Genomic DNA, 17,490 nt, shown 5'->3' on the forward strand with positions numbered 1-17,490 from the left:
TCTGTATCGCTACGGCGAAGCGGGGACCCTTTAAGAATCACAGGCGGGTGAAGCCTGTGAACGTGGGACTCGGCGGGCACCTTTCGCGCCCCCCCCAATTCGCAAAGGGACCCAACTACGGGCTCCGGAGCGAAGCGGGGTGAGTGGCGCGGTGCTGTGAGTCAACTGCTTCTTCCGCGGAGCGAAGCCACACAGCCGTTACCGGAGAGCGCTGTCTTCTTTCTGTGACAATTCGACTACAAAAAGCAACTACCCGTGAGTAGGACAAATTGGAGAGGGGAAAAAAGGGAAGGAAAAAAAGGCTTAATTTGGTACCGAAGCGGGAAGGCATAAACAGGAAGACCACCTTCCGTTTCTTGTAAATAGACTAAAGCAAAGAAGCTGTAAGCTAAAGACCTGGAAAGTCGATCGGGAAGGACTATAATCCAAACGTCAAAATAAGTGATTTCCCCCCTTGGTTGCAGGAGAGGAGGGGGGGAAGGTTTGAACTATATTTTCCTGCAAAAGATAGGGAAGGAAGTAAGAATCCACTGCTTAAAACCTGGGAATGGGCTGCCAATGGACAATAAGACTGCCGTATTGTGAAACGCGCTGTCTGTGACAGAGTACTTTTTGACAGCTAGCTCTGCAAAGGAGATACATTGTTTCTGGTTGTCTCCTCCTGATCTTAAAGTGACTGAGAAGTAACTGAAATTGAAATTGTTGCTTATTTGGTGAAATGGGGGCTTAAAAAGAGTTATTTTTTTAAAAGCAACAAGTTTTGACTGTTACAGTGTCCCCCTAGAGGAAATCTTTGAAATTGTTACAACAATTGGGCCAGGGGAATTTTCCTTTTTTAAAAAAAATAAAAAATGATATTTATTAAAGTTTCAAAGAAAATATTACATAAATAAAAAGAAAAGAAAAAGAAAAAGAAATAAAAAAGAAAAAATACAAAATACAGGAAAAAGATAAAAAACACTTTAAAAAAACACATCGATCTGTCCATAACTTACATTTCATTTCCTTACTTCCCTGACTTCCTCACACCTCCCTTTTTTGTATTCCAGTTCTATTACTTAATTCAGCAATTCCTTTCCCTCTTTGTTTTTGTCTTAATCCTTTAACTTAATATATTATAACTTTGGATTCTCACCTGTTAACAATCCATTTTTACATACACCTTTATAACATTACTGCTAAGACCACTTAACTTCATTCTGTCATCATTCTAACATTCATTAATTTTGCAGTATTTCTGTAAATAGTCTTTAAATTTCTTCCAATCTTCTTCCACCGACTCTTCTCCCTGGTCTCATATTCTGCCCGTCATTTCCGCCAGTTCCATATAGTCCATCACCTTCATCTGCCATTCTTCCAGAGTGGGTAAATCTTGTGTCTTCCAATACTTTGCAATAAGTATTCTTGCTGCTGTTGTGGCATACATAAAGAAAGTTCTGTCCTTCTTTGGCACCAATTGGCCGACCATGCCCAGGAGAAAGGCCTCTGGTTTCTTCAAGAAGGTATATTTATATACCTTTTTCATTTCATTATAGATCATCTCCCAGAAAGCCTTAATCCTTGGGCACGTCCACCAAAGGTGAAAGAATGTACCTTCAGTTTCTTTGCATTTCCAACATTTATTATCAGGCAAATGATAAATTTTTGCGAGCTTGACTGGGGTCATGTACCACCTGTATATCATTTTCATAATATTCTCTCTTAAGGCATTACATGCCGTAAACTTCATACCTGTGGTCCATAACTGTTCCCAGTCAGCCATCATTATGTTATGTCCAACATCTTGTGCCCACTTAATCATAGCAGATTTCACCGTTTCATCCTGAGTATTCCATTTCAACAGCAAGTTATACATCTTTGACAAAATCTTAGTTTTGGGTTCTAACAGTTCTGTTTCTAATTTTGAATTTTCCACCTGGAAGCCAATTTTCTTGTCCAAATTGTATGCCTCCATTATCTGATAATAATGAAGCCAATCTCGCACTTTGTTTTTTAGTTTCTCAAAACTCTGCAGTTTCAATCTATCTCCCTCTTGTTCCAGAATTTCCCAATATTTCGGCCATTTGGCCTCCATATTGAGCTTTTTCTGAGCTTTCGCTTCCATCGGTGACAGCCACCTTGGGGTTTTGTTTTCCATTAGGTCCTTATATCTTATCCAGACATTAAACAATGCTTTCCTGACAATATGATTTTTGAATGCTTTATGTGCTTTGACCTTATCATACCACAAATATGCATGCCATCCAAATACATTATTAAAACCTTCTAAATCCAAAATGTCTGTGTTTTCAAGAAGCAGCCATTCTTTCAGCCAGCAAAAAGCTGCTGATTCATAATAAAGTTTAAGGTCTGCCAGGGCAAATCCACCTCTTTCCTTTACATCCGTTAGTATTTTAAATTTTATTCTAGGCTTCTTGCCCTGCCAGACAAATCTAGAAATCTCTCTCTGCCACTTCTTGAAGCAATCCATTTTATCCAAAATTTGCAATGTTTGAAACAAAAACAACATTCTAGGCAATACATTCATTTTTATCGCAGCAATACGGCCTAGCAGTGAAAGCTTCAAATTTGACCAAATTTCTAAGTCTTTTTTCACTTCAGCCCAGCATTTTTCATAATTGTCTTTAAATAGATTCCCATTTTTAGCTGTCATATTAATCCCCAGGTATTTCACTTTCTTAACCACTGTTAAACCTGTCTCATTCTGAAACCTCTCTCTCTCAATCGCAGTTAAGTTTTTCTCTAAGACCTTTGTTTTTAGCTTATTCAATTTAAATCCTGCAACCTGACCAAATTCTTGAATCAGTTCCAAAACCCTTTTAGTACTAGATTCTAGCTCCTGTAATGTCAATACTAAGTCATCTGCAAATGCTGTCCCTTTTTCTATCTTAAATTCCTCCGTCACCACGTTATTTACAATTAATTTAGCCTTTTGTTCTGAATAAATTGCACTTATACCGTTTTCAAAGCCTTGGCCTACCTCCATCCCCTGTAGGTTCTTCTTCATGAAACTCCAAGAAATATTCTCAAAGGCTTTCTCCGCGTCCACAAATATCAAAACTGCCTTGGTATTTATATTCACTTGTAATTTTTCTAAAATACTGATTATGTTTCTTACATTATCAGACAAATGTCTACCCGGGAGAAAGCCTGCTTGATCTTTATGTATCTCTTCCATTAGGACTCTTTTTAGTCTTTTAGCCAGAATGTCTGCAAAGATTTTATAATCCACATTGAGCAGTGATATGGGGCGGTAGTTCTTAAGCTGGGTGTTTTCAGTCTCTATTTTCGGTACAAGTGTAATATACGCTTCTTTCCATGACTCTGGTGCCCTTTTCCCACCCATTATTTCGTTACAGACTTCCTTTAGAGGTTGTACTAGCCATTCTTTCAAGGATCTGTAGTATCTAGAAGTCAGTCCATCCGGTCCTGGAGATTTACCTAGTTGCATATTCTGAATGGCACCTTCTACCTCCTGTTCAGTTATTTTATAGTTCAGCATTAATTTATTTTCTTGAGAGATTTTTTGTAATCCATTTGTTTTCAAAAATCGGTCTACATCAATTTCTTTCTGTGGCCCTTGTGAATATAGTTGTTTAAAGTACCTCTGGAAACAATTTCTAATCTCAACAGGGTTCTGTATATTCCTTCCTTCCACTTCTAAATTTGTGACAGTATTTAGTTTTTGTCTTTTTTTCATTTGCCAAGTCAACAATTTCCCACATTTATTAGCCGACTCAAATGTCTTTTGTCTCATTTGTTTAATTTTCCATTCTATATCCTGATTCATCATTTTCATGTATTGTACTTGATGTAACTTTATTTCTCTCAAAATCTCTTGCGACTCTGGTTTTGCTCTCAATTTCTTTTCACTTTCCTTTATTTTCTCCAATATTTTATCCTTCTTCTCATTTTGGATTCTCTTCTTTATTGCATTCTCTTCTTTATTGCATTCTGTTGTATCAAGAACCCTCTCATAACAGCTTTGCTTGCGTCCCAGATTACTCTTTTTTCAACATTGGTGTTCATATTTATCTCAAAATAGTCTCTCAAGGTTTTTTGGGCCTTCTTAATCACTTCTTCATCTCTAAATAAGGTGTCATTCATCCTCCATCTGAAGGAACCGGTTGGTGTTAGTTTCATCTCCATCTTAACAGCATTATGGTCGGAGCAGGTTTTTGGGCAAATTTCCGCTTTTCTTGTCTTTGGTTCCATTCCTCTAGTTACCCATAGTTGGTCAATTCTTGTCCATGTCAGTTTGGCTTCAGAGAAGAAGGTTCCCTCTCTGGCCAAGGGATTCTTTGTTCTCCAAATATCAACTAAGTCCAAGTTGTCTGTCATCTCGAAAAAGGTTTTCGGTAGTCTACCATCCTTAGTGACTACCTGTCTTTGTGCCTTGTCCATATGTGTAGATACCACTGCGTTCATATCTCCCATCAAAATCACATTATAATCCAAATAGTCCATCAAGGTCCCATGCAACTTTTTAAAGAATTCAGATTTCCCCTCATTTGGTGCATAAACTCCTACTATTAAGAATTTCTCTCCTTGTATTTGAATTTCAATTGCCACAAATCTTCCTTGGTCATCTTTGAAGATAAATTTCGGTAATAGTCTCCCCTTTGCATAAATCACTACTCCTCTTTTTTTAACTTTATCCGAAGAAATAAATTCCTGGCCCAGTCTTTTATTGATCAATACTTTCCTGTGTAACCTTGTTACATGTGTTTCCTGTAAACAAATCAAGTCCAATTGTTCCTTTTTTAATAAATGAAACACAAATTTCCTTTTCTGAGGGGAGTTGAGACCATTACAATTCCAGCTTAATAGTTGCAGAGCCATGATGTAGTTACTTTACTTCTCCTCCAACTGCACCAAATGCCTGTTCCTGTTCTGTCGGTGGTATCACCTTCTCCAGACGGTCTTTTAATTCAAAAGGTAGTCTTGGTATGTCTAAAATTCCTCTTTCTAGTATTCTTGAGTCCTTTCCAGCTTCTTTCTGCAGGTCTTCTCCGTGGTCTTTCAAAAATCTTTCTTTGTCGTCCACTGATCTTATTTTTATCTTTCTTCCTTTGAAGCTAAAGGAAAGGCCTTGGGGGAATTCCCACCTAAAGATGATTTTGTTGCTTCTCAGCAGGGCAACCAGATCTCTATAATTGGACCTGAGGTCCAAAAGATATTTCGGAATGTCCTTAAATATCTCCACCTTTGACTGATGTATTTCCAAAGTCTTCTGGAAGTGCAGACTCAAGATTTTGTCTCTCTCCTCTTTTGTTCGGAGGGTGATCAAACAGTCTCTCACCCTGTTCTTCTTCCCTCCTCTTCCAAGCCTGAAAGCACTCACTATCTTAAAGTTATCCTTCTCCAAATCTGGGTTCCAAAAGTCTGCAAATTCCTGAGTAAGAAAGTCAGTCAAGTTGTCTTTCTCAAGTTCAGGTACGGCCCTGATCCTCAAATTCGTTTGCTTCTCCTTCAATTCAATCATAGACAATATTGACCTGTGGTCTTCAAGTTGCTTGTGTATCGGTGGTATCTTCTCTTCTACAGCAACTGCTATTTCCTTTGCTTCTTCAGCTGTCTTTCGGGTCAAAGTAGATTCCTGTAGCAATTTCTCAATAGTTTCTGTGTTAGTATTTACCTTCTGTCCCAAATTGTTGATACTTGTGGTATTTTGATCAATTTTAACTGATGCTTCAGCTACTTGTTTACTTAGTTTTTCCAGAGATTCATTAATTTTACCTAGTGCCTGAGCTAAAACATCTTCGGATGCCATTCCTTTGGGTTTAGATTGTACCAATGCAGCCCCTGTTGATAAGCCAGAAGGGCCAGATGTTGATGCTCTTCACTGCAGCCCAACGTCTGGGCGAAATGATCTACCAAACCTCGTTGTTTTTTCCTGAAGCAAATCTATTTTCTCTTTTCCATTTGCCATAACACTCTAGATAAGGCCCAAGGTCAATCCCACGACCAGAATTTGTTTTGAAGTGGAAAATTCCCCTTGGGCCAGGGGAATTTTCCACTTCAAAAAAATTATAGCCGTGGGATTGACCTTGGGTTCCAGCTAAAGTGTTATGGCAGATGGAAAAGAAAAAGTAGATTTGTTCCAAGACAAAACAACGAGATCTGGGAAATCCTGGCTGCAGCGAAGAGCATCAACATCTGGCCCTTCTGCACCATCAGCGGCTGCAACTATACAATCTAAGTCAAAAGCTATGGCATCTGAGGATGTTTTAGCACTTTCACTAGGCAAAATAAATGAATCGCTGGAAAAATTAAGTAAACAAGTGGCTGAAGCATCAACTAAAATTGATCAAAACACCATAAGCATTAACAATCTGGGACAAAAGGTGAACACTAATACAGAAACAATAGAGAAATTGTTAGAGGAATCTACTTCGACCCGACAGATCGCTGAAGAAGCCAAGGAAAAAGCAGTTGCTGTAGAGGAGAAGATACCAGTCATACACAGGCAACTTGAGGATCACAGGTCGACGCTTTCTATAATTGAATTGAAGGAGAAACAAACGAACTTGAGGATCAGGGCTGTGCCTGAATTAGAGAAGGACAGTCTGACTGACTTTCTTACGCAGGAATTTGCAGACTTTTGGGATTTAGATTTGGAGAAGGAAGAATTTAAGATAGTGAGCGCTTTCAGGCTTGGAAGAGGAGGGAAGAAGAACAGGGCGAGAGACTGTTTGATAACCCTCCGAACAAAAAAGGAGAGAGACAAAATTTTGAGCCTGCACTTTCAGAAGACCTTGGAAATACATCAGTCAAGAGTGGAGATTTTTAAAGATATTCCGAAATACCTTTTGGATCTTAGGTCCAACTATGGTGACTTGGTTGCCCTGTTGAGAAGCAACAGAATCATTTTTAGGTGGGAATTCCCCCAAGGTCTATCTTTTAGCCTTAAAGGAAGAAAGATAAAAATAAGATCAGTGGACGACAAAGAAAGATTTTTGAAAGACCACGGAGAAGACTTGCAGAAAGAATCTGGAGAAGAGCTAAGTGCATTGGACAGAGAACCGACAGACAGAAGACCAAAACAAAAAGCAGCGGACAAAGGACTATTAAAAAGAGGAATACTAGATATAGCTACATTACCCTTTGGACTGGACTGCTCAGAGAAAGTGACAATAACATCACTGACAGAACAAGAACAAACATTTGGTGCAGTTGGAGGAAAAGCAGAGTAATTACATCATGGCTTTGCAACTATTAAGCTGGAATACTAATGGTTTGAACTCCCCTCAAAAAAGGAAAAGAGTCTTTCATTTATTAAAAAAGGAACAATTGGACTTGATTTGTTTACAGGAAACACATGTGGTAAGGCTACACAGAAAAGTATTGATTAACAAAAGACTGGGTCAAGAGTTTATTTCATTGGACAAAGTCAAAAAAAGGGGAGTAGTGATCTACGCAAAGGAAAGCCTATCACCGAAATTTATATTTAAAGATGACCAAGGAAGATTCGTGGCAATTGAAATTCAAATACAAGGAGAGAAATTCTTAATAGTAGGAGTTTATGCACCAAATGAGGGGAAATCAGAATTCTTTAAAAAGTTGCATGGGACCTTGATGGACTATTTGGATTATAATGTGATTTTGAGCAAAACCAAAGTCGCAAGAGATTTTGAGAGAAATAAAGTTACATCAAGTACAATACATGAAAATGATGAATCAGGAAATAGAATGGAAAATTAAACAGATGAGACAAAAGACTTTTGAGTCGGCTAATAAATGTGGGAAATTGTTGGCCTGGCAAATGAAAAAAAGACAAAAACTTAATACTGTTACAAATTTGGAAGTGGAAGGAAAGAATATACAGAACCCAGTGGAGATTAGAAATTGTTTCCAGAGGTACTTTAAACAACTATATACACAAGGGCCACAGAAAGAAATTGACATAGATCGATTTTTGAAAATAAATGGACTACAAAAAATCTCTCAAGAAAACAAGCTAATGTTGAATTACAAAATAACTGAACAGGAGCTAGAAGGTGCCATCCAGAATATGCAATTGGGTAAATCTCCAGGACCGGATGGCTTAACTTCAAGATACTATAGATCTCTGAAAAGTTGGATAATACAACCACTAAAGGAAGTCTGTAATGAAATTTTGGAAGGGAAAAAAGCACCAGAGTCGTGGAAGGAGGCGTACATCACACTTATACCGAAAATTGAGTCTGAGAAGACACAGCTTAAGAATTACCGCCCCATATCTCTGCTTAATGTGGATTATAATATTTTTGCAGATATTTTGGCTAAAAGATTTAAAAAAGTATTAGTGGAAGAGATACATAAAGACCAAGCAGGCTTTCTCCCTGGCAGACACTTGTCTGATAATACGAGAAACATAATTAACATTTTGGAGAAATTACAAGTGAACATTAATACCAAGGCAGTTTTGATATTTGTGGACGCGGAGAAAGCTTCTGACAACATTTCCTGGAGTTTTATGAAGAAGAACCTACAGGGGATGGGGGTTGGTCAAGGTTTTGGAAATGGTATAAGTGCAATATATTCTGAACAAAAGGCCAAACTAATTGTTAACAAGGTGGTGACGGAGGAATTTAAGATAGAGAAAGGGACACGACAAGGTTGCCCAATTTCCCCATTGCTTTTTATATTGGTCCTGGAGGTTCTTTTAAATATGATTAGAAGGGACCAATTGGTTAAGGGTATACAAGTCGGAGCTAAACAGTATAAATTGAAAGCATTTGCAGATGACTTAGTATTGACATTACAGGAGCCAGAATCTAGTACTAAAAGAGTAATAGAACTGATTCAAGAATTTGGTCAGGTTGCCGGATTTAAGTTGAATAAGTTAAAAACTAAGGTTTTAGAGAAAAAATTAACAGAGATTGAGAGAGAGAGGTTTCAGAAGGAGACAGGATTAACACTGGTTAAGAAAGTGAAATATTTGGGGGTTAACATGACTGCTAAAAATGTGAATTTATTTAAGGATAACTATGAAAAATGTTGGACTGAAGTGAAAAAAGACTTAGAAATATGGTCAAATTTGAAGCTTTCACTGCTAGGCCGTATCGCTGTGATAAAGATGAATGTATTGCCAAGAATGTTGTTTTTGTTTCAAACACTGCAAATTTTGGACAAAATGGACTGTTTAAAGAAGTGGCAGAGAGATATTTCCAGATTTGTCTGACAGGGCAAGAAGCCCAGAATAAAATTCAAAATACTAATGGATGCAAAAGAAATAGGTGGATTTGCTCTGCCAGACCTTAAACTTTACTATGAATCAGCCGCATTTTGCTGGCTGAGAGAATGGCTGCTTCTTGAAAACACAGACATTTTGGATTTAGAAGGTTTTAACAATGTATTTGGGTGGCATGCATATTTGTGGTATGATAAGGTCAAAGCACATAAAGCATTTAAAAACCATATTGTCGGGAAAGCATTGTTTAATGTCTGGACAAGATATAAGGATCTACTTGAAAATAAAACTCCAAGGTGGCTGTCACCGATGGAAGCGAAGGCTCAGAAAAAGCTCAATATGGAGGCCAAATGGCCGAAATATTGGGAAATTTTGGAACAAGAGGGAGATAAATTGAAATTGCAGAGCTTTGAAAAATTAAAAAATAAAATGCGAGATTGGCTTCACTATTATCAAATAATGGAGGCATACAATTTGGACAAGAAAATTGGCTTCCAGGTGGAAAAATCAAAACTGGAAACAGAACTGTTAGATCCTAAAGTTAAGAATTTGTCAAGAATGTATAACTTGCTGTTGAAATGGAATACTCAAGATGAAACAGTGAAATCTGTTATGATTAAATGGGCACAAGATGTTGGACATAACATTATGATGGCTGACTGGGAACAGTTATGGACCACAGGTATGAAGTTCACGGCATGTAATGCCTTAAGAGAGAATATTATGAAAATTATATACAGGTGGTACATGACCCCAGTCAAGCTCGCAAAAATTTATCATTTGCCTGATAATAAATGTTGGAAATGCAAAGAAACTGAAGGTACATTCTTTCACCTTTGGTGGACGTGCCCAAGGATTAAGGCTTTCTGGGAGATGATCTATAACGAAATGAAAAAGGTATTTAAATATACCTTCCTGAAGAAACCAGAGGCCTTTCTCCTGGGCATTGTCGGCCAATTGGTGCCAAAGAAGGAAAGAATTTTCTTTATGTATGCCACAACAGCAGCAAGAATTCTTATTGCAAAGTACTGGAAGACACAAGATCTACCCACCCTGGAAGAATGGCAGATGAAGGTGATGGACTATATGGAACTGGCGGAAATGACTGGCAGAATCCAAGACCAGGGAGAAGAGTCGGTGGAAGAAGATTGGAAGAAATTTAAAGACTATCTACAGAAATACTGTAAAATTAATGAATGTTAGAATGATGACAGAATGAAGTTAAGTGGTTTTAGCAGCAATGTTATAAAGGTGTATATAAAAATGGATTGTTAACAGGTGAGAATCCAAAGTTATAATATATTAAGTTAAAGGATTAAGATAAAAACAAAGAGGGAAAGGATTTGCTGAATTAACTTACTGAACTGGAATACAAAAAAGGGGAGGTGTGAGGAGGTCAGGGAAACAAGTGAATGAAAGACAAGATATGGAAAGATTGATTTGTTTTTAATTGTTTTTACTTTCTTGTATTTTGTATTCTCTTCTTTCTTTTTTATTCCTATTTTCTTTTTTTTCTTTTTCTTATTATTACTATTGTAACTTCTTTTTTATTTTTGAAATGTTAATAAATATCTTATTAAAAAAAAAAAAAATCAGATGGAGCTGGACACACCATTCCTGAAGGATGCAATAATCTTGCAATTGTGGTGGACCAACTACATGCCAACAGGATGTCGGACTGAATGGGCCTTGGCCTGACCCAGCAAGGCTCTTCAAATGCGCTTATGTTCCCCTGACTTTGGGGACGCCTTGCAGGAGTCTCACCCGTCTCATGGCTATTCTTCTAGTGTGGACCAGTTCGACAAGCTCTCCCCCGAAAGCAGGTGCACCATCCATAAGATGCTGGCGCTGTACCTGAAGAAGAAAGCGAACACAGACCAGGAGGCAGGGACTTCTAGGGGAAGCGAGGCCTTCATGCGGGAAGCCTTGACTCCTCACGTGCTCCCCGGGATCAGCTTCGACCCCACCACCCAGTCTTCTGCTGGTGTCACTCTTCCCCCTGGCCCAGAACAGGAGGCTCCTTCCCAACACGCAGAATGCCTTGCACGTGATCGATGGGCCTGTGCTCACTGTGACATAGGCAGGGCCGGATTTATGTATAGGCTAAGTAGGCTGAAGCCTAGGGCCTCTAGATCTAGGGGGCCTCACCAGCCTGCCCGCTCCCCAGCGCCGCAGACAGTCTTCCCTCTCCCCAAATTGCAAACCCAAGACTTCATGCAAGGCATTTCTCCCCCATTTCAAGGACATTTTGCTTCAAAAGGAAAGGTGGACTTGGAGAAGGCAAGCAAAATGCAAGGGAGATAGTGAAAGATACAGGAAATTGAATGCAGATTTCCAAAAAATAGCAAGGAGAGACAAGAGGGCCTTCTTAAACGAGCAATGCAAAGAAATAGAGGAAAACAACAGAATGGGAAGAACCAGAGATCTGTTCAAGAAAACTGGAGCCATGAAAGGAACATTTCATACAAAGAGTACCATAATAAAGGACAAAGGTAGAAAGAACCTAACAGAAGCAGACGACGTCAAGAAGAGGTGGCAAGTATACACAGAGGAATTATACCAGAAAGATATGGATGTCTCATACACCCCAGGTAGTGTGGTTGCTTAAATATATTGTTGTTGTTTAAAATATATATTTTTACTAGCCTGCTCAGGAGGATGGAAAGGCAGGACACTACTAGCATCTCAGCAGACTAGGAAAAACAAACAAGCCTTGCAGAAGAATGATTGAGAGGACTTACTTACAAAGGCTCAACTATCAAGCAGGATCTGTTTTAGAGTCAAATTTGTACGTCAGGATGAACTTGATCTCTCCCTCTGTGAAATCAGCAAAAGCTACTTCCGGAGGTGGCGCCAACGGCAATGGCGGATTCCCTCTAATTCGGAGGGAATCTGCTCCACAGAAATTGGGTCTGACACCGCTTCGGCGCAGCGGGGACCCTTTAAATCACAGGCGGGTGAAGCCTGTGACCCTGGGACTCGGCGGGCACTGTTTGCGCCCCCCCAATCTGCAAAGGAACCCGGCAACGGGCTCCGGAACAGAGCGGGGAAGTGGCGCTGTGCTGTGAGTCGTCTGCTTCTTTTGTGGAGTGAAGCCGCGTAGCTGTTGCCGGAGAGCGCTGCCTTTTTTCCTGGACAATTCGGACTTTAAAACAAATACCCGTGAGTACTTAGAATTTGAACAAATGGGACAGTAATGAAGATTTGTGAAAAGGACAGAATTGGACTATAAAAAAAAAAAGAAAAAATCTATTGAATTCGGTACGGAGCGGGAAGGGCTAAACAGGAAGTCACCCTTCCGTTCTTTTGTAAATAGAACAAAGCAAAGGCAATTTACACTAGAGCTTTGAAAATCATTTTTAAAAGAGTGGATTCCAACATTCTAAATTGGGAATATTTTTTTTTTGGACTACTTGAAGTAGTAAAAGGAAGTTATTTTCGTCCTGATCCTGGAGCGGGGAAGTCAGGACTGACGTGAATTTATCAAGATAACTGTGTGTGACAGATAGCTAAAAGAAGAGAATCTTTGTGACTTTACTGTTCCCTTTCGCATTTTAAAGGAATATATATGGACAAAGTATTTCAAGTATTTTGGAAATGTAGCAAAAACAAATATAAGTCTTCCCCCTAGGGGGAGCCTTTGAAACTGTAACTAATTCCAAGGACTTGACAGCTGCTACAAAATAACCGTGGGAAAGCGTGACAATGTTTTCAGAAGTTGTGGTGTGCCTGCTTTATAAAACAAATATTCTACTGGAAGAATTACATGATAAGGTGAACCGGATGGCCAATTCGACTGGAAATCTTAGACAGGCAGTGGAAGGTTTTGACCAGACTGTGGGAATATATGTGGAGTCTATCCAGGACTCAAACCAGGAGTGTGTTTTGACAGAACAGAGGTTTGTGGCATTAAATCAGGAGTGTGTCTTGACAGAACAGTCCCAACAGGAGTTTGATCCTTCGGATTTGATAAGGGAACTTGGAAAAAACCAGATCTGGGAAGGGAAAGTTCGGTGTGGTTTGGAAATGGGGGGCTGGATTGACCCCCCTATGTCGGGATATCTGGACTTTTTAAATACAGTAACAGGCTGCGATATGTTTGGAACTGTGGGGGCCCACAATTTCGGAGGGCCCTTGAAGCATACTCTTAAATACTACATGGAATGCAGCGATGAATACGGAAAAGGGTCTGATCTGATGAGAAGGGCTAAAAACACTACTAAGTTGGAGTTATCACGAGCAAGTGACTACAGCCACAAATATGAAGAAAAGCCGCGGAAGGGTCATGGAAGTGACCTGAGGGCCTCGGACATAAGGTCACCGGGTTAGATTGAGGAACAAGGACTGACAAATCCCGGAACCAGGAGGAAGGGACGTTGGATAAAGATTGGACTTGTTTATATGCTTTTTTCTCTTTTTTTTTTTAACTAATAGAATGTTTTATAAAGTTGATGAATGATAGAATGATAGAAAAATGAATGATAGAAAAATGTTGGAAGAAATTACCTGGCTTTAGTAAAGATGCATAAAGAATTATGAAAGAACATTATGAACACAAGAAGTTGGTAAAGTTAAGACTTAAATTTTAAATTTTAAGGTTTATTTTATTATAGAAAGACAGGATTAAATTAGTTGAGAATTCCTTTTATGTTTTATTTTTTTTGAAATATGGAAAGGAAAGGATTTGCTGGGATAATTAATAACTAGAATACAAAGGAAGGGAGGAGGAGGAGGTCTAAGAAAGAAGGTAATGACAGTTAAGGATCTGAAAATAATGAATTTATTCTGTTTTCTTTTATTTTTTCTTCTGTATCTTCTATTTTCTCATATTTTTATTTTTATTTTTTGTATTTTTTTTGTGTAAGCTTTTGTATTTTCTACTTTTTGGTTTTGTGTAAGCTTTGTATTTTTTTGAAATTTCAATAAACATCATTTAAAAAAAAAAAAAAAGAAATCAGCAAAAGCTGTCTTTTGGGTACGCTGAATGTTTAGCTAAAGCCAAAAAGAAATCGCTTATCAGCAGAGAAGCAAAAGACCCCCTGTTGCCTGACAATGGAGTCTATTATTATTTTTTTATTTTTTTTAAATAATTTTTATTTAAGTTTTGAACAACGAAGAAAGAAAAGAAAAACATACACAATACATATCTCAAAAAAAAGAAAAAAGATTACAAAAACACACAAAAGAAAACACAATTCAACAATAAAAAACAAAAAGCATAACAATTAAAAACAATATCTCTTTTCCATTTCCGTTTTTTTAGTTTACTTATTTTCTGGACTTCCTCATACCTCCCTCTTTTGTATTCCAATCCAAATTGTTTGTCCAGCAATTTCTTTTCAACTTTTTTTTTTAATCCCAATCTTTAACTTTAATATAATATTGTAATATATATCTGCAATTTCTTTAAACCTGATCTTTAATCTTAGTATAATATAACGTTAAAATTTTCCCTCTTAATTGTCAGATTTCCATTTCTTTAAACATCTTTGGTCCTAATCTTAATCTTAGTCTATCATTAACTTTAACCTGTACAGCTGGAAACCGCTTATTTTCAGTCCAACATCACTCTAGCATTCTTTAATTTTACAATGTTTCTGAAGATAGTCTTTGAATTTCTTCCAATCTTCCTCCACCGACTCTTCTCCCTGGTCGCGGATTCTGCCAGTCATTTCCGCCAGTTCCATATAGTCCATAAGTTTCATCTGCCATTCCTCCAGCGTGGGAAGTTCTTGTGTCTTCCAATATTTTGCGATGAGTATTCTTGCTGCTGTTGTTGCATACATAAAGAAAGTTCTATCCTTTTTTAACACCATTTGGCCGACTATGCCCAGGAGAAAGGCCTCTGGTTTCTTAGGGAAGGTATACTTAAATACCTTTTTTAATTCATTATATATCATTTCCCAAAAAGCCTTAATCTTTGGGCACGTCCACCAAAGGTGAAAAAATGTACCTTCAGTTTCTTTACATTTCCAACATTTGTTATCGGGCAAGTGATAAATTTTTGCAAGCTTGACTGGGGTTATGTACCACCTGTATATCATTTTCATAATATTCTCTCTTAAGGCATTACATGCCGTAAATTTCATACCTGTGGTCCACAACTGTTCCCAGTCAGCAAACATAATGTTATGTCCAATGTCCTGTGCCCATTTAATCATAGCCGATTTTACCGTTTCATCCTGAGTATTCCATTTCAGCAGCAAGTTATACATTCTTGACAAATTCTTAGTTTTGGGTTCTAACAATTCTGTTTCTAATTTTGATCTTTCCACCTGGAAGCCAATTTTCCTGTCCAATTTAAATGCCTCCATTATCTGATAATAATGAAGCCAGTCTCGCACTTTGTTTTTTAGTTTCTCAAAACTCTGCAATTTCAGTCTATCTCCGTCTTGTTCCAAAATTTTCCAATATTTCGGCCATTTGACCTCCATATTGAGCTTTTTCAAGGCTTTCGCTTCCATTGGTGACAGCCACCTTGGGGTTTTGTTTTCTAGCAAATCCTTATATCTTATCCAAACATTAAATAGCGCTTTCCTGACAATGTGGTTTCTAAATGCTTTATGTGCCTTGACCTTATCGTACCACAAATATGCATGCCATCCAAATACATTATTAAAACCTTCCAAGTCCAAAATGTCAGTGTTTTCAAGAAGTAGCCATTCTTTCAACCAGCAAAAAGCTGCTGATTCATAGTAAAGTTTAAGGTCTGGCAGGGCAAATCCACCTCTTTCCTTTGCATCCGTTAGTATTTTAAATTTTATTCTGGGCTTCTTGCCCTGCCAGACAAATTTAGAAATATCTTTCTGCCACCTCTTGAAACAATCCATTTTGTCCACAATCTGCAAAGTTTGAAACAAAAACAACATTCTAGGCAATACATTCATTTTTATCGCAGCAATACGGCCTAGCAGTGAAAGCTTCAAATTTGACCAAATTTCTAAATCTTTTTTCACTTCGGACCAACATTTTTCATAGTTATCTTTAAATAGGTTCCCATTTTTTGCTGTCATGTCAATCCCCACATATTTAACTTTCTTAACCACTGTTAAACCTGTCTCATTCTGAAACCTCTCTCTTTCAAACGGTGTTAAATTTTTCTCTAAAACCTTGGTTTTTGACTTGTTCAATTTAAATCCTGCCACTTGACCAAATTCCTGAATCAGTTCTAAAACTCTTTTAGTACTAGATTCTGGCTCCTGTAACGTCAATACTAAGTCATCTGCAAACGCTCTCAATTTGTACTGTTTAGTTCCGACCTGTATAGCTTTAACCGACTGGTCCCTTCTAATCATATTCAGCAAGACCTCCAGAACCGAAATAAAAAGAAGTGGGGAAATAGGGCAACCTTGTCGTGTCCCTTTTTCAATTTTTAGTTCTTCCGTCACAACATTATTTACAATTAGTTTAGTTTTTTGTTCTGAATAAATTGCACCTATACCATTCTCAAAACCTTGGCCTACCCCCATACCCTGGAGATGATTCTTCATAAAATTCCAAGAAATATTGTCAAAGGCTTTCTCCGCATCTACAAATATCAAAACTGCTTTGGTGTTTATATTCACTTCTAATTTTTCCAAAATATCAATTATATTCCTCAAATTGTCAGACAAATGTCTTCCTGGGAGAAAGCCCGCTTGGTCTTTATGGATCTCTTCCATCAGCACTTTCTTGAATCTCTTAGCCAAAATATCTGCAAAGATTTTGTAATCCACATTCAATAACGATATAGGGCGGTAGTTCTTAAGCTGTGTCTTTTCGGTCTCTGTCTTTGGTACAAGTGTAATATATGCTTTTTTCCACGACTCTGGTGCTCTTTTCCCCTCCATTATTTCATTGCAGACCTCTTTCAAAGGTTGAATTAACCATTCTTTTAAGGATCTGTAGTATCTAGAGGTCAAGCCGTCTGGTCCTGGAGATTTACCCAATTGCATGTTTTGAATGGCACCTCTTATTTCTTGTTCAGTTATTCTATGATTCAAAATTAATTTATTTTCTTGAGATATTTTTTGTAATCCATTTGTTTTCAAAAATTGGTCTAAGTCTGTTTCTTTCAATGGCCCTTGAGTATATAATCGTTTAAAGTACCTCTGGAAACAACTTCTAATCTCTGCAGGGTTCTGTATGTTTCTTCCTTCCACCTCTAAGTTCGTAATCGTATTTAATTTTTGTCTCTTTTTCATTTGCCATGCTAACAATTTACCACATTTATTTGCCGACTCAAAAGTCTTTTGTCTCATTTGTTTAATTTTCCATTCTATTTCCTGATTCATCATTTTCATATATTGTACTTGATATAGCTTTAACTCTCGCAG

General features: G+C 37.9%; 1 protein-coding gene across 1 annotated transcript in view; it reads left to right on the forward strand.

Moving 5' to 3' along the window:
* Window positions 1-10,891: 10,891 nt before the first annotated feature.
* LOC308467684 (inositol polyphosphate 5-phosphatase OCRL-like) overlaps window positions 10,892-17,490 on the forward strand; it is a gene marked incomplete at both ends in the record, with an annotated part of 39,758 nt that continues 33,159 nt past the window's right edge. Inside the window, 1 exon segment of the mRNA XM_080989403.1 lies at window positions 10,892-10,998. Coding sequence (XP_080845529.1) covers window positions 10,892-10,998 — 107 coding nt within the window.

The sequence above is a fragment of the Podarcis pityusensis genome, assembly GCF_964106645.2.
Source record: "Podarcis pityusensis genome assembly, chromosome: W".
Classification (NCBI taxonomy): domain Eukaryota; kingdom Metazoa; phylum Chordata; class Lepidosauria; order Squamata; family Lacertidae; genus Podarcis; species Podarcis pityusensis.